This window comes from Mesoplodon bidens (assembly GCF_964165515.1).
Source record: "Mesoplodon bidens genome assembly, chromosome: 1".
NCBI lineage: Eukaryota > Metazoa > Chordata > Mammalia > Artiodactyla > Ziphiidae > Mesoplodon > Mesoplodon bidens.
In genome coordinates, this window is record NC_138176.1 from 86,732,868 (window position 1) to 86,753,704 (window position 20,837).

Sequence of the window (20,837 nt, forward strand, 5' to 3'; positions counted from 1 at the left end):
ATTTCTCCAAAGAAGATATACAGACTGCCAACAAACATATGAAAGATTGCTCAACATCATTAATCATTAGAGAAATGCAAATCAAAACTACAATGAGATATCATCCCACACCAGTCAGAATGGACATCATCAAAAAATCTACAAACAATAAATGCTGGAGAGGGTGTGGAGAAAAGGGAACCCTCTTGCACTGTTGGTGGGAATGTAAATTGATACAGCCACTATGGAGAACAGTACAGAGGTTCCTTAAAAAACTAAAAATAGAACTAGCATATGACCCAGCTATCCCTCTGCTGGGCATATACCCTGAGAAAAGCATAATTCAAAAAGAGTCATGTACCAAATTGTTCATTGCAGCTCTATTTACAATAGCCTGGAGATGGAAACAACCTAAATGTCCATCAACAGATGAATGGATAAAGAAGATGTGGCACATATATACAATGGAATATTACTCAGCCATAAAAATAAACGAAATTGAGCTATTTGTAATGAGGTGGATAGACCTAGAGTCTGTCATACAGAGTGAAGTAAGTCAGAAAGAGAAAGTCAAATACCGTATGCTAACACATATATATGGAATTTAAGGTGAAAAAAATGTCATGAAGAACCTAGGGGTAAAACAGGAATAAAGACACAGACCTACTTGAGAAAGGACTTGAGGATATGGGGAGGGGGAAGGGTAAGCTGTGACAAAGCGAGAGAGAGGCATGGACATATATACACTACCAAACGTAAGGTACACAGCTAGTGGGAAGCAGCGGCATAGCACAGGGAGATCAGATCGGTGCTTTGTGACCGCCTGGAACGGTGGGATAGGGAGGGTGGGAGGAGGGGAGACGCAAGAGGGAAGGGATATGAGAACAGATGTATATGTATAACTGATTCACTTTGTTATAAAGCAGAAACTAATACACCATTGTGAAGCAATTACACTCCAATAAAGTTGTAAAAAAAAAAGAATAATTGTTAAATTGAATCATTGAATTGGGAAATATATGTCTTTTAGATTCAATTCTACCAGTGTCTGAGCTACATAAAAAAGTATCAATACATGAAAGCAACCAATCAGGCCCATACTTCTACCTTTAATGCATTTTAATGTTAAATGTACATTTTTCTTTTTCGATGTAGGAACTTAAATGAGTTACTTCCCTTAATCCAGGGGTTGACATAAATTCTATAAAATATATAGTGTTTTTTATCGAAATACTTTCTCCTAGAAGTATACTCTTATAACTGCAAATTGATGAAGACCCAAAGAACCATAAAACAAGTGGAACTTGCTGGAATAATTTAGGAAGCAGAATTATAGCATGCATAGAACTGGGCGGCCAGCCCTGGGGCAGTTTTGAATCCTGGCTCTGCCATTTTCTTGCCATGAGACTTGGATTAATCACCTGTAACAACAGGATAATTATACCTCTCTTGCTGGGTGATAGAGCTCAATAAATAAACTAAGGAAAATCATCTGAAGTTAGTACATGCTTAATAATATTAGAAATTTAGTCTGAAATATTATTTTTATTGATAAGGAAAATGGGGTTAAAAAAAATCTATGGTAGTGAGCGTTACAGGCTGGCCTCACTCCCAGACCTAACTAGACTCCAAGGAAAGTTTTCTTCTGACATCACATCACAACCATGACAAAGTGAATACATCTTTCTCTTCATGTGATACCTTCAAGTCAAAGATCAAATTCTCCATGACCTTTGAAAACTTAAAATATGCCTGGTCTTACATTTCCAAAGTAATAGAGACCACCGTGTGGTGTGACTTCCTCTCTTTTCAAAGGGTTAGAGCTATTCCTCACACAGTTTCTACAAACTGTGTGTGATAATGAAGCAAATGCCACAGCACAGGGGTATGACCTTTATAATAAGCTGAGACAGAGATGTCCCCAAATGATTCTGGGAGAGGGTCACAAGAGGGACTGGCTGACTCGCAGGCCTGAGACATGGAAACCTGTCTTCTTGGAACTACAGTAGTACTCTGAGCAAGGGGTCCTCTTTGCACATTTGCAGTCACCCACCGGGAGTTCAAATGAAATTAGGTCTCGCCTAAACTGGATTTTCTCCCAATACATTAGCATTTGTACAATCTTGCCAATGTTTGGCAGTTTGCTAATTAGTAATAGGATGACTTCAGTAATAGTAATGGCATGATTAAATCATGTTTTACTGCTGTTGAATTGACCTATAACAGGGCTACCAAGGGGTACTTCTTATATATACGTTCAATTTTTATTCTGGTGAGCACACCTCAGTTGGCAAACTTAATCCACTACTAGAAGTTGGATTGCAATGACTTTTTCACTAATTCAAGGAAATGGAAATTTAAAAAAATACACCAAAATGTTATGATGCAACTATTGTTTTTCTGATTCACTTATACTGAAGTATTGGCCAAGAATGATTTGTCTCTTTAATCAGTAGTAGAAAAAGCAAAGCTTTAGTGAATTAACGTAAGAGAAGGATAATTCTTTCTCAAGAATTATCAAGAATTAAATAGCCAAAGACTGAGGTTGAAAGTATTTAACTGCTTAGTAAGGCTCTTTCATCTTCCTATTACACAAAGCTTCAAGTATTTCCAGAAATTGAAAAAACAAAAAAAGATTGAGATGGAATTAAGCAGAATAACTTTTGGAAGTTAGAGCTAGATAGTCTCAGCTCTTATCTCTGGATTGTTTATTGGACTGCAGCTTCAGTTGATGCTCCTGGTTTTCTTTAGTTACTTCTGGAAGTACAGATATCTGTGAATCTCACACTCCTGCTTTATACCTCCTCGCAAAGATGATCTCCAGTTGGTCCTAGTAGAATCCTTATTAAATGGATGAACTTAATACTTTTAAACCTGCTTAATCTTTAGACATCTGTCACGTCACTGTATAATTTAATTGCAATAAAATATGGATACATTCGTTTTCTGTTTTAATTGGTTTGAGAAAACAGTTACATTTTTTGTTAATAATTACGCAAATGCACAGGAAGAAAAACACAGATTTAACTGCAAGTCGATGTCTCTGAACTACTTCTCTAAGTATATATGTACGCAGCAAAGCCATCACCATCACATTAGGATTTTCTCATTCCAAGGAAGCTGGAAGTTGTGATAGGTTGTATAATTTTAGCCCCTAGGACTTGATCAGGATCTCAGCTGTCACAGCCTTGTCCTCCATCCATGCCAAAGGGAAACGTTACCAGGTATAAGTAGTGGAGGAGGTGATGTGCAGGTGTGGCAGACACAAGCCACAGTAAAAAGAGGAACGAGGGCCCTCAGCTGAGCTCTCCCTCGGCCTGTGTGCTCCTCCAACAGCGTGTGCTTCTACGCATTGGCTTTCTTTTCGGAGGAGAAACCTATGAAAAACAGCAGGAAAATGTTTCAGGTTGAAAATTAAAAATTAATTTCTCTTCTTCTGGCTTAGGGCTAACATAAACATCGAGGCTGGCGAGAAAAGAAGTATTTTATTCATGAGCACCCACAAGTTTACACTGAGAAATCAAGAGGCAGCAAATGGAAGGTTATTATTTTCAGGACTGACATATGCTTACCATTTTGTGAAATCACTTGTGGCCTAGTCCTAATCATGCCTGACAAGGATATACTACTCATTCTTGCTGGCACTTTGGTGGCTCTGGCATTTGCTTATGAAAGTGAGTCATATGTGTTACTATTTGGTTCAGTACTCATCCCACAGAGAGATAACTGCCAAATAAATTACTTAAAAAATACGATACTGGGTGCGTTCTTGCCGAAGCCATAGAAAAGATCACAGTTCTTACGATGTGAGATTGTATCATGAAAACCAATATGAAAAATTAGGAATATTTTAGTAAGACCAGGATAAAATGCCACAAATAAGTGCCATAGGGAAAACAAAATCAAAGAAGTCTACTCATGGCAACGGAAAAAAAATCGCATAAATGCCAAGAAATAAGGTGTTTTCCTGATTCATGATAACATTTTAGTATATGTTAAATGTTTTATACTTGCTGCCCTGCATTTGGTATTTCAAAGATATGCTAAACTAACATTTTAGTAACAGGAAGATAAAAGGTTACTTTTTCAGGTTGAAAAAATATTCTTCTGAGAACTGCAGCCACTATATAAAAAGGTATCTACTGGAAACAAGATGAAAGAGCAAGCTACTGAATGGGAGTAAATACTTGCAAATGATATGACCGATAAGGGGTTAATATCTAACATATATAAATAGCTCATACAACTCAATATCAAAACAAACAAACAAACAACCCAATTATAAATGGGCATAAGACCTGAACAGACATTTTTCCAAAGAAGACAGTCATTTGACCAATAGGCACATGAAAAGATGCTCAACATCATTGATCATCAAAGAAATGAAAATCAAAACCACAATGAGATACTAGCTCACACTTGCCAGAATGGCTATCATCAAAATGACTACAAATAACAAATGTTGGCAAGGATGTGGAGAAATGGTAACCCTTGGACACTGTTGGTGGGAGTGTAAATTGGTGTTGCCACTGTGGAAAACAGTATGGAGTTTCGTCAAAAAAACTAAAAAGAACTACCGTATGATCCAGCAATTCCACTCCTGGGTATGTATCCGAAGGAAACAAAAGCACTAATTCAAAAAGATATATGTACTCCAATGTTCATAGCAGCATTGTTTACAATAGCCAAGATATGGAAGCAACCTCAGTGTTCATCAACAGATGAATGGATAAAGAAGATGTGGGATATATATATATATATATATATATATATATATATATATATATATATATATATAATGTTATATGTATTATATATATCCATTACATGTGTAATGGATATATATAATATATATAATACATAATACATATATAATGGAATATTACTCAGCCATAAAAGAGAATGAAATTTTGCCACTTGCAACAACATAGATGGACTTGGAGGGTATTATGTGAGATAAGTCAGACAGAGAAAGATAAATACCGTATGATATCCCTTATATGTAGAATCTAAAAAATATAACAAACTAGGGAATATAATAAAACAGAAACAGACTCACAAATATAGAGAACAAACCAGTGGTTATCAGTGGGGAGAGGGAATGGAGAGGGACAAGAAAGGGGCAGGGGATTAAGAGGTACAAACTACCATGCATAAAATAAATAAGCTACAAGGTTTTATTGTACAGCACAGGAAATATAGACAATATTTTATAATGAATGGATGAATATGTTATAATGAACTATGAGCAGAGTATAACCTTCAAAAATTGTGAATCACTGTTATACACCTGAAACTTATATAATATTGTAAATCAACTATACCTCAATAAAAAAAGAAAAAAATATTTAATGCCATCTTGGAAAGTTATATTGAACATAATAAGTATCTTACTTTCTCAGAAATGTTAGCTACAGTTTCTACAGGAACTTAGCCACATAACGTTCTTAAGATATTTGCAGTGTACATTTTTGAAATTACATGCAATTTATGGCACCGAATTACAATTTATGGCAAAGAATTCATTTACAATATATATTTGAACTTTTGGTGTATTTTAAAGACAGACTAGACATGATTATGCACTAAACTGAGAAAATATAAAAATATAGGTAAAAATGTGTTTAGATGGGAATATAACTTTATAATAATTTTTTAAAGTCTGGAAGCATTCCTTAATCTAATTTAAAAGCTTTTGCATTTCCAAAAAGAAAAGATATCTAATATGGTGAGAACATAAATTTGGATCCAGAAGCATGATCTACTGGTCTAACCAATCCTGAAGTTTAGAATTAATCCATTAATTAATGATACCTACCTCTAGGTATCTTAAAACATTAAGAAAAATGAGTTCCTGTGTAGTTTTTACAGCACTCTTGTGAAATAGGTATAGAGGCAAGGGCTACTACCCCCAAGTTTTAGATGGAGAGCAGCTATGGCCCATGAGATAATCCATGGCAGAATGGAAATCTGAACAAAGGCAAATACAGGTCTTGAGTTCCTTGAATAGAAGGCAGAGTGTCCTTATATAGTGAAGTTGGTTAGAGACTTCTGTCGTGAGACTTGGCTCTGCAGTTATGGGGGCAGGACAAGAGAAACACCACAAGGGAATGTGGGTCCTCACCTGCTAGGAAGAGTTGGCTTTGCCTTATTGCTTGGTGAAGGACTCTACACACTAATTGGGTAACTATCTATTAATGGTTTTGGTTACACTGTAGGTTTCCATGTTCACAGGAGTGCAGGTTAAGTAGCCTGATGCCAAAGTGATCTGAATAGACCCCAGAGATCTTGGTGGAAGAAGCCATGTCTCAACTCTACATCAAGTATTAGCTGAATCTAAAGTATAGTTGGTGGTTAAGAGTGGAGAGGGTATCAGTGCCACAGAGGGGTTTTAAAAGGATTGAGGGGACTCTGCTCTCTACATGCCCACTAACCTCTTAGAATGTGAACTCTTAGGCATGAACAGTAAGGAAGGTAAGTAGACTTTCTTCCCAGTTGAGATGCAGAAAAATAAAATATATACCTTACTTTCCTTCCCTATGGATTTTTATCTTCCATTTAAGAGAATTACTACAATTTTATTTACCTGGTGGAATTGTGACTAGTCTAGACTTATTGTGTGCATTTTTCTCATCTAGGATCTATCTATCTATCTATCATCTATCTATCTATCATCTATCTATCTTCTATATCTATTCATACAAAATGTTAAATAGAATGTTTAGTCTTTGCTTATAAAATCAATGTCTGACTAGGAATATATTTACCATCTGTATTTTCATATGTTCCTGTACATGTAAATACACTTTTGCACTTTATTATTCTTTTAGCAAAATCATTTAGTTTACTGATAAGCTGACCTTTAGAACATTAAAGGTGAGGTGGCATTTCTCCTGTAATTCTTTTCAAACAATCTAGAAACAGGCATAAAATTATCTGCCTCTAAGTTTCAATTAATTTCCTTTATTAAGAAAATAATGTATTTGATAAAAGAAAAATATTGTAATATTTTATCCATCTGTATTGAACATTATACAAAGTATGGTCTTTAAGTTTCTTCTGTTTCTTACATTTCTTAAGTACTATTTACACTGGTTCCTTTATCTCTTCATACTATTAGGAACTGGAAAAAATCCAACTAATCCAAGCCATTTACCAATGTAAAATCACCTGTAATGTTTAAATAGTTATAAAGACAGTTATTAAAAGACACAACCTGGGGGTTTCCCTGGTGGCGCAGTGGTTGGGAATCTGCTTGCCGTTGTGGGAGACACGGGTTCGTGCCCTGGTCCGGGAGGATCCCACATGTCGCGGAGCGTCTGGGCCCGTGAGCCATGGACATTGAGCCTGTGTGTCCGGAGCCTGTGCTCCGTCACGGGAGAGGCCACAGCAGTGAGAGGCCCGCGTATCGCAAAAAAAAAAAAAGACACACCCTGAGAAATAAAGATTCTGGTTTTCAGGACAGGACCATTAGAATTTATTTAAATAGAATAAATGCAAAGTATGACACTATTACATTTTACTTTTTAAAATTTTTTTATTAGTCTCTGCCTTACAACAAAGTGAATCAGTCATACATATACATCTGTTCCCACAACCCCTCCCTCCTGCGTCTCCCTCCCTCCCACCCTCCCCATCCCACCCCTCCAGGTGGCCACAAAGCACCAAGCCGATCTCCCCGCGCCACGCGGCCACCCCCCACCAACCATCCACCCCACGCCCGGCAGTGTATACACGTCCATGCCTCTCCCTTGCCCCGTCATAGCCCCCCCATATCCCCAAGCCCACCCCCAGTAGGTCTGTGTCTCTATTCCTGTTTTACCCCTAAGTTCTTCATGACATTTTTTTTCTTAAATTCCATATATATGTGTTAGCATACGGTATTTGTCTTTCTCTTTCTGACTTACTTCACTCTGTATGACAGTCTCTAGGTCTATCCACCTCATTACAAATAGCTCAGTTTCATTTCTTTTTATGGCTGAGTAATATTCCATTGTATATATGTGCCACATCTTCATGGGGTGGTCCATATTGCTTAGTGGTTACAATGTGGGCTTTGGAGCTAGACTGTGTGGACTTGTCTGTGTCCCAGCCAATAACCACCCATGCGGGGTTGGACAAGTTACATGATCTCTCTGCTTCTCAGTTTTCACATTTACAAAACAGGGACAACGGCAGTCCTCGTTTCACATGGTTGCTGTAAGGTTTTGACGAGATAATAAATATAAGGCCCTTAAATCGTTTCTGGCATATAGTTAGTGTTGTTGGGTGAACCGTGTCCCCCCAAAAGATATGTTTAAGTCCTTGCCCCTGGTACCTATGAACGTGTCCTTATTTGGGAATAGGGGTTTTGCAGACATAATCAGGTTAATATGAGGTTACACTGGATTAGCCTAATCCAATATGACTGGTGTCCTTATAAGAAGAGGAAAATTTAGACACAGACACAGAGGGGAGATAGCCACGTGAAGAGAGACGCAGAGATTGGCGTTATGCTGCCACAGCCAAGGAACATCTGGGGCTACCAGAGGCTGAAAGAGGCAAGGAAGGACCCTCCCCTACAGGCTCTGAAGGCAGCACAACCCTACCAACACCTTGATTTCAGGCTTCCAGCCTCCAAAGCTGTGAGAGCATAAATTTTTGCTGTTTTAAGCCACCTAGTTTGTGGTACTTTGTTATGGTAGCCCTAGGAAATGAATTCAGGCAGTATTCAATTAATTAGTTATTATTAGACATCGGTAAAGGCCAATTATAATGGTTGGGCTTTGATCTTCTATATTGTAAAGAAATAATGATGTTTGCTCACAACACAATCTTGCATGCCTACATTTCATGCCATTCCAAATATGTAAGAATTGAGCTCCAGCTCATTAGACAAGTTCAACTCTATACCATATGAAAATTTTGGAAGGTACAGAAGTGATTGGCATACAATAGAGTCAGAAAACATAGCCTTTTGACATTTCAAACAGGAGGAAACAAACACCATGCTTTCAAGGTTATACTAACTCTGCTGTGCCATAATTGTTCTGGAAACATGGAAGTCATTTTGCATCTCATTCTGATAACAGATAAAATGAGATTAAAAGTTCTTTGTAAAGTGACAAGTTTAAACAGAAACTGTAACCCATTGACATCTGGGGACATCATGTAGATGTTGTATTTTCTACATCATGTAGAAAAATGCCATTATTTAATGCTATGCAAAGAGAAAGCTAGGAAAGTCTCAAAGTCTTGAAAACCTTTATTTAAATCTTGAGGTTCTGAAAGAAGATTTGATTTTCAGTGTGTCCCCAAAGCACTCTAAAATAACCACAGACAGTAGCTGAGAGCAAGGCTGGAAATCAGTTGACCTGAAGACTGTTGCATGTTGTACTCAGTACCAACTGACCTTAATCCTCAGCCAGGGAGCCCTTCCCTGGGTCCCCACTTTTCAGAGGACCCTGCTCTGGCCCTCCTCCAGCCAGACTCCCCCTCATCATGTGGACCTACGTTCCTTTAAAACAAGCTTCTGGCACCCACAAGCAGACCCCCAGATTCTTTGCCAGGTGACACTGGGTCTGCTTCCAGGCCCCATGTGGTCTTCTTCCCCAGGCCCGAAGCCAAGGAGTGCTGTTTGTAGGATAGTGAGGGGTATATGAAGTTGGGATGTGCCCGCTGGCTGTCCTCAAATTCTCACTCAAGACCCCTCCCAGTGGGTAGGTGGGAGGGAAGGGGGTGGGCCATGGCTCAGGTCTTCCTGTACCACTGTGTTCTGGCACAGAACTGGTTGGAATCTGAGTGTTCTAAATTTGACGCTGGCCTTCCAGTTATATTTATCAATAGGAGGATAGACTATACTTTAATAGCTTCTCAGCCTGATCCATAATGTTTAAATATTTGCAAATAAAGTATGCAGCTTTCCTTGTGTTCTTGTCGCAGACCCTGGGAATGTCAGAGGAGGCTCTAGTGGTAGCACAGACGTTTAGTCACCCATTTTGTACCCACTGTCCCTCTTAAAAATCACAAGGCTGCTGCTCTATGTGTAGACATTGGAGCCACTATTTCAGGTTAAATTATAAAAAGAGGAATAATTATAAAGGAAGATACTAAGATAAAAATATCCTACATATATTGGGGTCAGAAAAATAAATTTGTCAGGAGTAATAGGAAATTAATAAAAACCAAGAACTAGGACAATCTAGGAAGCATATGTACTAATTAATATTAATTTAAATATCCACATTTTAAAAAGGATCCTTTTAATTTAAATGTAAATAAAATATTTTAAGTATTATATGAATAAAACATATAGCAGTTTTCAGAAATAGTTTGTTTATAGATTATCAGAAACGGAGTCTAATTTTGCCACTCATTTTTCTTTCCATTGCTTGCATTTTGGTATTTCTAGTCCAAAACACAGGCTCTATTGACTAGCAGTATATTCTTGAATAGTGGAGAATAAATGTATTGGTCATATGATGAGACAATAAAAGTATCTTTATAATAAAAGCTCTTTAAACCCATATTTTTTTTAACAATCAGTACTACACAATTATTTTTAAGAACTCTGAGCAATTGTGTTGGATCAACAAAGCAAAAGGAGATTTCCAATTAAATAAAACAAAAAATAACAAGAATCACTACCGAAATTAAATAATGGCACGTGGGATGTTTGTGACAAGGGTGATTTCAGAGCTTCTGCCAAGTGTCATGACCTGGCTTGAGCTTTGAAACAGCATCAGCTTTGGAAGCTAGAAGAGGGGCAACAGGAATTCCAAGCAGGTAGATTTTAAAGTAAGGAGATTTCTTTCTGTAATAGTCCCCTAGTCATGATCAGCCCTCTTCCCTGCTCTAGACAAGCCACAGTCAGCTGCAGAGCAGTGCTGGTATGGAGGACAGGTTTCAAATGGTAATATAACCCTTCAGTTTCCACCAGGACTGCCCAAGCAAGATTTACCTCATAACACATTTATTATGCACTTACTCTTACATAGTACTGTGTCTTTTACCTGTGATATTCTAAGTGTCGAATGAGAAGCACAGATAATATATGCTATGAGTTCTTAGGAAGAAGAGATTATTGAGGGTTAGATACTAGACCTATAATTATCCAAGTTAAGACCCCCATTGTCATTTTTATGTCTACCATTTTAGAGAATTTTCATATAGTAAGAGAGGTAGCTTTTCAAGGGCACTACAGGATATGATTCAAGCACAGGTTTTGAAGTGTTATATACCTGGAATCTAATCCCAGGGTTAAATCTTCCTAACTCTGTGATTTAGGCATGCTACTTAAATTCTCTAAGCCTCAGTTTCCTCATCTGTAAAATGGTATAATAATAAAACTTACTTTATATCTGTAGACCTGTCACACAACATGTTTATACATCACAGAGCTCTTATATTTCTTCCCAAGTAGACAAAAATCAGTAGGTTTCACCCACTGACCATAAAATTATATTTTTGCATGTTATTTAGTTTCTGAAGATCATCACAATTCATTCCTATTTTATATAATCATTAGTTTCTATTACTTTGGTCCAGGATGAATACAATAGTGATATATAAATGGCTTTATGATATTAGTGAATTCTCTACTGCATAACTGTATTTTCTAGGGATTAAACTCCAACTCAGGAGAAAATATCTTTAATGTTCATTCCAGACCAATATAATATAAAATGGGAAACTATAATTGGATGGCAACTCAGCTAATGTATTTCAGAAACACAGACATTATGCAACAATCATTATGGTTAATAGTACGCCTTTCTATTAAAAGCTCTCCTTTATGACTGGAACCCAAGAACTTCATTAAAACCAATGGTTATATTAGTAGTAGAAAGAAAAGAAAAAAGAAAGTTCTACGGTTTTCTGATAAATACTTAGACATTTTATTATAGAGTTCTCACTTTTTTTTTTTTTTTTTTTTGCGGTACGCGGGCCTCTCACTGTTGTGTGGCCTCTCCCGTTGTGGAGCACAGGCTCCGGACGCGCAGGCTCAGCGGCCATGGCCCACGGGCCCAGCTGCTCTGCAGCACGTGGGATCTTCCCAGACCGCGGCACGAACCCGTGTCCCCTGCATCAGCAGGCGGACTCCCAACCACTGCGCCACCAGGGAAGCCCTAGAGTGCTCACTTTTTATCTTTCTTCTCCATAATGCTACTATGAGCTACGGCCTTTGACACTCTCAGTGCTGCTGTGTACAGCTGTCCAGGTTGTGTGCTGCACAGCTGTAGGAGGCTCCATTTATGTAGATTACCATGAAAAGCCCTTGCACTTGTGAAGTTCCCAACTGGAAAATTACATATGGTATCCCCGGCTCTCTACTTCCATTCCATAATGGATTCCTTGTACTAAAAACTAGAATTCTGTGACCTCAGATGTGAACTAAATGAGATAATATTCCAAGTATGGCCTGAAATTGGAATATGGCTCCTCTTCAGCTTTTGTAGATAGATTCCAATCTCTGGAAATTAACAAGTTAGAGTCACAGGTATGTGTCATATGGAATTTTAAACATGCTGCAGCCTTTGCTGACTTTTGATTATATGTGATGAAAACAGAAGAGGGATTATAATTATAGCCCAGTTTATTCAGCCCACTCCTGGGTGGCCTCGTGAGACTAGAGAAACAGCAGTAGAAAGTATAGCAGGTTCTGGAAAGAAAGAAGAGAATGGTAAACCAAAGAAAAATAAGGTAAAAGAGTACTCTTAGTTGTGAGTACTTGGTAGGTGACTTTTTCATTTTTCTCAGCATACTTAGAAGTGGGCGTTGTGGGTAACTCTGGCCTAAACTTGGAGCCTGACATTTAGTCATTAGGGAACACAGCTCTGAGCCTTTGGTTTCCTTTGTCTGTCTGCCAGTGACATTTAAAACATCTGTCTAGCAAACTCAACCTGGAATAGTGGATGTGCATCTGTCTTTTGCAGTAGAATCACAGAACTTTGTTGTTGTTGTTATAATGCAGCTCTGCTGGAAGTTCTCATTTCTAACCCCAGATGGAATACTGACTCTGAGATGGAATAGGAACAGAAGCCAGAACTGAGATCCATGCATTTCTGCATTCGAACATTTTCTTTTTCTAAAGGAGTTCAATTTAACCCCAGGTGCATCACATTAGAGTTGTGTATGCAACTCAACTTTATAGTGGGTCCTCCCCGAGTATGAGTATGAGTAAACATCCCCAAAAGAGTCCATTAAAATGTAAACATGAAAGAATGCTCAATACAGCTGTGGTCTTACCATTTGCCTTGTCCTGCACATCTGGCGGAAACAGGTCGGGAACATACCACTGATGGTCTGGCTGTGTGGAAAAATAAAACATTATTATAGCAACATGGGCTTCAAACCAAACATAGTGGCATGTTAAAAATATAACTACCCTATGTGGCTTTTGTTATGCAGGCAACACAAAAGGGGTTTCTATCCAGACCTGTGGCCAATCTTGCTCACCCCTCTTATCTCCCTCATCACTATTACCATCTCCCTACCCCCCACCCCTAAATCCACTCTGTGTTCAGCCAGAATGTCTACTACTTTGGGATTGTGGCTTTTTTTTTTTTTTTAAACCAGATGTGTTTTGGATATGTGCAGAAGTATAAACACTTTTGTAAAACTTACTATAGCCCATAAATAAAACAAAAGACTTTATCATCAAGAAATACTCTTTATAAAACCCTCGCACAGGAAGCAACAGGAAGACCAAGACAACAATGTACAAGTTTAATGTTTTCTGGTGGCTCAAGGAAGAAATCTAAGCCATTACATGAGGACATGGCTTATAGAGGCTCAGGATGGTAAAGGAGTGAAAATCTTTCCCTTTGTACGGTTCCTCTTCAGAAACTATTCTAAATTGCTTAGTTTAGACTAGACAGTCAGTGAGAAGAGAGGGTAGACTTGCATTTTTCTCTTGGGATTTTTTCCCTAGATTTACACCAATTAAGAACAGCTAGACATTGAACATCAGGAAACCTGTTAAACAAATTGCATTGAAATAAATCATAAACTATAGACCTGAATTTCAAAATACAGTTCCAAGGCCAGAATCTTTGTATTTAACCACTTAGAACAGAGGAATTTCAGCTTTCCCTGCCAAGGAGGTTGGTCTGTCTTCCTGCTCCAGATGCTTGTTCCTGCTTCCTCTACCTTCTCCCCAAGACCCAGAGAAGACAGGCCCTTTGTTCTATTATCCAATTACCACCTGAAAATAACTCAGGGGAGTTTTCTCTAACAACGAGCCAATAGGGGGCATTTTACAGGGCTGCCAGACCACTGAAAGTAGCCTAAGAGTTCAATTATCTAAGACGCTAAGAAATGCTGCATTTGGTACTGCCTGACCCCACTTTACCCTCACTCAGACACCTAGGCTCTTGGCTCTTTTTTGGTCCACAAAAAGCTAAAAGAGGAAATGAGATCACCTCTGTTTTTCATCTCCTGGTTTATTTTTAGATGTCTCAAATAACACATAGGATAAGTGACGTGAGCCTCAGTTTTATATTCCAGGACAGTTGCCAAAAGAAGGTGAATATACAATAATTTTACAAACACTATTGCATGTGCTTTAATTCAGGCTTAGAAATAAGCACGAAACATGAAATATTCTTTTAAAATGAACTCTGGGAGTTTCTGTAATTTCTCTCCATATACTGAGATTTTGTTTAAGTGAATACTGATTGAAAATGTAGTCATTACATGGCTTGGAATGTTGTTTCAAATACAGATGTTTAATTGGTGATAATTTTAAGTGATCTGGACTGCCTTATCTCTTGTAATTGATAGAAAAGGTTTGATGAGCTTTTATAGTAGGTGAACTTCTGCCTTCTTTCCACAAACGAAGATTTGACGAAAATAGTCATTCTTACTTGTAGGCAAACTTCAATGACTCATTGGATTTATAGTTAACCTTCCACGAGAGTATTTCCCCCAATTCCTTAACCTGCAGACAACTAAACTCCTTAGTAAATTTCTATCTCTTTGCTTCCCACAATATTAATTTCCTTCTACATTCTGGAAAAAATACAGAATGATAGCTGTGTTTGGAGATTCCCAGAAATGTTTCTAGTGAAAAGTAAAATGTAAGCAAACGGGTAAAGAAAAAAGAAAATGGAGAAGGGAGAGCAGACAGAAGAAGCAACCAACAACAACACACAAAAAAACCAAATTCTCAGCTGTATGCTGTGTCACACCAGGGTCAACTAAGAGATGCTCATTAAATTCTGACATCCTTCCACCACCCAAAGAGTCATTATCTCTTCCCTTGGGAAAAGGGCTTCTGAGTCATACTCAAATACAAAAGTGTGAGAAGTTTCAGGCAACTAAGAGAACTATGTACTCCTTAAGTGTCCTGCTAGGAAAATCCTGCTAGGATTTAAAATCTCAGATTCTTTGCCTAATTAAAAACACAGTTAATAATAACTAAGGGGGAGGAGGTTGTCTGAGCCAATCCAAAATGCAGAAAAATGCATGATTTATTTCCTGTATAAAGATTCTGTCTATGTAGGCAAAAATAGAGAGTAGAGACAAACTTCCAGACCATGGGGGATGGTGGGTGGAACACTGTTATTGAGAAGGAAAGGGAGGGTGCTCTGGGTCTGACTTATTCAGGTTGACTGTCCAAATCAATTTCACTCACAACTAATGGCTCCACTGTTCACTTCATTTTGCTTGGGTAGACACAGCCATAGAGAGCAACTTAAGTGGGTCACTTTTTCTTGGATCCTTTAAGAAGATCCTTTCAATTGGAAAATGTCAAAAACTATTTTGCACAGATGTAGCAATATTCATAGTAGTTGAATATAAGTCTACAACTGAAAAAAGTATCTCCCAGACTGTTTTGCTATATTCACTTTTCTTTTCTTTATACGCAGAAATGTCTTTTTGGTAGAGTCAGGTATGTCATTAAAAATGACCCATATAAAGTGTAATATGTTTGTTCCTGGAATTTTAGCTCAATTCGATACCTGTCAGTTAATGTATTCCTATCTATATGTCCTATGGATACAGTGTCCCAAAGATAATTATAATGTACATAGACCACTGTAACTCTGCAAATTAGAGGCTGAGATAAATAGAGGCTCTTTATGTAGACAGTATTATGTGCCAAAATTCCTGAGACAGACATCATTTCTACCAAAAGAGAATATTAGCACTTATTAGAGATATAAGCACTTATTTGTTGGAATGAGAGCTCTTACGTACTGGGTACTTCTGTAGATCCTGCACAGCCCCAGGGCCTTTCGGTAGGTATGGATCCCGTAGGTGGAAATTCCAGCCGTAGTTACTGGTCGGGAAATACATCTGAGGAGAACAATGCTGTTGGTTCACGGGAAGTGGGTGAAATTGGGGAATCACACTGACACTTGTTTTATACAATCACAAAGTTTGGTTGAAATCTTAAGGTTTAGCCTAAATCTGGCATAATACAAATTCAACATAGGAGGCCTGTCAATGCAGACTCTGGACTGATACAGATGAAGCTCACAGGCCAAATTTTACTTAAGGTGAAGCTGTAGCTACTTTTCCATGTTGAAGAAATTAGAAACACTTGAAAATGTATGTAGAGTTAACTTTGTGTCTCTGAGTTACCTTCACATAGTCCTTGCTGAAGAAGAACCAGCCTTTAAGCCATAAAATAAATTTTCTTAAACTGCAGCCAGAGACACTGATGACATAACTAAAGTCCAGAGAGGAAATTAGGAATTAAGAGAAACAATATTCATTCCTTAAGGCTCCTAGCGAACCAATGGACTAGAATGCTCCAATACCCAAGAAGATACTCTACTTTCTCAAAAGAAGGCACAAGTCTTTGATGTAGTTTTCCACTGTTGTGGAAGCAACTGCAAGAAATACTAAGGAAATATATTTCCCAGGTGTTTGTGAGTCTATGAAGAAATCTCCGTTTGCATGAACACACACTAAAGCTTGTACTACTGTAAAAACGTGTTCTGTAACATGTGCTTTTCATGAGTGTTAGGGTTGAGAGGCCTTGGTGGTACCTAAGCATTAACTCTCCACTGACATTTTAGTTGACAGTGAAAAGCATGAGTTGTCGTAGGCTATCTGTACCAGAGTTTGAAAATGCCTTCAATTGGGACCATGAGGAACTGCTGTACTTGGGAATAAATGTGTGAGTAAAACTTAAAGTCGGCATTTCAAACACGACAAGAGGGCTGGTGAATATAAGTAAGGATCAACATACCTGTTTTAATTGCCTTTCTAGTTTTTCTTTCTCCATCTGACAAGCTTTTATCTGTGGACAAAACAAAGGCATTTGCATACCAGAAAGAGCTCAAATGTTCTAAAGCTACTCTTGGCCCAGAGGGCAGTGATCTACTCAGAAATCAAGGGGGTTAAGCCCTGATAACAGTCATGCCAGCGAAAATAGCTGAGTTTTGGATTTTTCAGACAGGCACTGGTTCTATCTTGAAATTCCCAAATGAAGTTTGGAAAGTTGGATTGTTTAAAATTGTTATTCCAATTTGTTGGGGCCATTATAATTCTCAGTTTTAGGTTGATGTATTTAGCTCTAGGTATAAATATAGATATAGACATAGATATGGATATAGAAACAGCTTCTACTGCTTATTGAATGTAATTGGAATTGGTCAATTGTACAGTCAAAGGCTTCCACAATAAATTTTAGAAGTTGCATATGCACTTAATACATGCCAGACAGTGATCTAAGTGCTTTACGCTTAATAACTCACATTCAATCTTCCCAATACCCCTATGTGATACTTAACATTATTATTCCTGTTTTACAGACAAGGTCACTAAGGCATGAGATGCTGAGTAACTTTTTCAAAGGCACACTGCTACACTTCGTGCTTCTCGCTATTTAAGGCCCAACCTCATCCAGCAGACTCACCTATGCTGGGTTACCCCAACAACTGACACAACTAGGGAAAGCTGGTTTTCTTTGGACTCTTTAGTTATGCTATTGTCATCCCTACATCCCTATAAAGCAAGGTCAAATGTCCCCTACTCTATGATACCTTTCCAAGTCCTACCTATCAGAATTATTCTCTCCTTTGGTCCTCTCATATAGATAGCATTTTACATTTACTATATGACTTTTTATAGTCTAATGTGTGCTATGTACAGTCAGTTCTCATGATTCACAGTAGTTATGCTCTATAAAGTCACTATGGACACTGAAGTAGCAAACACTGCACCATTTCTCCCAGGGAAATGCAGGCTTAGGTTCCTACCAGCTTCTGGTCATACCATTTTTGTAAATCAATCAATACATAATTTTGTTTTATGTGTGTTCTGTTAAAGACACCTCATTTAATAAATATTATAGACCCATTAACATTGAACTCATGGCCAATAGTGCTATATTCATCCCTGAATGAAGCTTATCTGACACATGCCTTTTCTCCATTAGGCACATCACAGCCTTGCTGTGCTCAGGAACACTGGACAGCACTTCAGCACTATGCTTGGGGGACATTTAAAAAAAATGAAATCACCGGGGGCTTCCCTGGTGGTGCAGTGGTTAAGAATCCACCTGCCAATGCAGGAGACATGGGTTTGAGCCCTGGTCTGGGAAGATCCCACATGCCATGGAGCAACTAAGCCCGTGGGCCACAGCTACTGAGCCTGTGCTCTAGAGCCCATGCTCCACAACAAGAGAAGCTACCATGATGAGAAGCCCGCGCACCACACCAAAGAGTAGCCCCCGCTCGCCACAACTAGAGAAAGCCCGCATGCCGCAACGAAGACCCAACGCAGCCAAAAATAAAATAGAATAAATTTATTTTAAAAAAGTGAAATCACCACCAAAAAGCACAAATATGTGAAAAATGTGGCACTATATAGACCATGAAAAGGACACTTTTTACAGTATGAGATCTGAAAGAAGAAGACAGCATCACCTGTTGGACCTCCACTGGGAACAAGTGTGTCAGGAAGCTCAAGTACTTTGCTGCTCTGTACAAGTTCACAAATGACCTTAAAGGTGGCACAAGAATTGATTTTGGGGTGACAAATATATTTTAGTGAGTAGGCAAATTCACAAAAATGGAATCTGCAAAAATGATGAGGACAGACTATATATGTCCCCCTCATTATCTTGTGAGTCTTTTAATAGAATGGATCTTTTTTTAGTTCCCTCACAGCATATAGCAAAATGCCTTGCAGAAAGAAAGCATCAAAATTAGATTACGAGGCACCAAATGTGGCAGGCTAATTATACAACTAAATGAAACTATTAAAAATTCTCCCTTCCAACAGAGTATTTATGAAATACCTGTGAGCCATTACTTGAACTAGATGTTTCTGCATAGATTTTTTTTCACTTAACCCTGAGAACAACTTTGCGAAGTCATGAGGTAGGTATCATTATCTATATTTTACAGGTGAGAATGCTAAGAGAGGTTAAGCAACTTCTTTTTAGAGACAGAGGTTTTAGAGTTATAAGAAACATTTTAGAGATCATCTACTCCAACTTTGTCATTTTACAGAGAAGAAAAGAAAGAACAGAAAGGTTGAATATTTGCTCAAGGTCCTCACTGATTGTCAAAGCAGGCATGAACATTGGGCTTTTATCCTTAAATATCTCCTAAGTATCTTTCACTTCACCACACTGACTGTTTTACCAGTCATTGCTTTAAAATGTCCTTCATGATAGGAAGAATAAACTCTGGTATGTAAGCAACTAGTGGCAGATCGATTTGACCTAAAAATTCCTTTGGTCAAGTGGTCCATTTGGACCACTGGTAATATGCTACTCAAATAAGGTAATGCCTATTCTATCATGGCATTTAATCTGCTGTTAATACATTTAACATAGATTGTTAAACCATCTATTACATCTGGTGAATTCTGTCTTCCTTTCACCTGAGTAAATGAGACTTTTGAAGAATAAATGCTTGGATTATCATTATAAAGAAAATTTTGATAGTTTTAGCATATCACTAGGATCCTCCCCTAGTTCATAAGCAGTTATACTGTACTGTAATTAGACAATACATTTATTTTTTGATATCAATCAAAAATTACAGATGACATGGGAATGAAAATTTCTGTGAATTATAGTCTATAATGTAAGTATCTGGTTGTATGTTTCGGGCTGTACTACAGCTTTTATAAAGGTAAGAACATTGTCAGTCTAGACAAATATTTATCATCAATCTGAATTTAATGTAGTAGAATGAATAAAATTAAAACACGTCAGGAAGTAAAATGATTTGTGCAGTGACAACTTCAAAAAAATTAAGGCAGCTTTGCATGTAAGGCATACAAATTGAGACAGTGATTTTCTCACCAAAAACGATCAGAACATTTTCTCACCCACTGTTGTAAAAGTATGTTGCATGAATTATTTTCAGAAAAAGCATTGTATTATATTTTTACCGTTATTTTATTCCTTCCAGTTTCTTAGAAAGGAAATGGTTCTGCCAAATAATTCTCCATGTAAAACTAGGAATTTAAAGTTAATCCTTAAAAAAGATGTCAAAGAAGAAACTAAAATTAACTCACAATCTACTTTGTATTAGGAAGAAGGTGATGACAAAGAGTTTAAAATCTCTTCTAAGACTAAGAATCTTGAAGCTACAGAGCTGTCACAGCCTGTCCCACAACAATTCCTTATTTATTGAAAAACACTGCATAATTTTGCAAATGAAAAATTTCATAGTTCATTGTTTTTTCTTAAGCCAAATTTGTGTTAGCTACATTTCCCTCATTAACATCAATATTTACCCATCATGGCAAATTCCTGAGTCTATGTTTAATAAATTCTATTGCACCTAATTTTAGTATGCTTACATTTAATATTCTATTCTAATAAAGTGGCTAACATTATCTGGCTTCCTTGAGAGCACTCCAGTTACTTTAAATCTGGGAACCCACTGAACAAAATTCTTGGT

General features: G+C 37.7%; 1 protein-coding gene across 1 annotated transcript in view; it reads right to left on the reverse strand.

Annotated features, from left to right (window-relative positions):
* Positions 1-2,982: 2,982 nt before the first annotated feature.
* The window catches only part of TNIP3 (TNFAIP3 interacting protein 3), a 34,869-nt gene continuing 17,014 nt past the window's right edge, over positions 2,983-20,837 (reverse strand). The window contains exons 8-11 of the mRNA XM_081250817.1: positions 17,162-17,212; positions 16,162-16,275; positions 13,207-13,267; positions 2,983-3,356 (exon numbers count right to left, since the gene is read on the reverse strand). Of these exons, the coding sequence (XP_081106943.1) occupies positions 3,325-3,356; positions 13,207-13,267; positions 16,162-16,275; positions 17,162-17,212 (258 nt within the window). The 3' untranslated portion in view covers positions 2,983-3,324. The remainder of the gene's footprint in view (positions 3,357-13,206; positions 13,268-16,161; positions 16,276-17,161; positions 17,213-20,837) is intronic.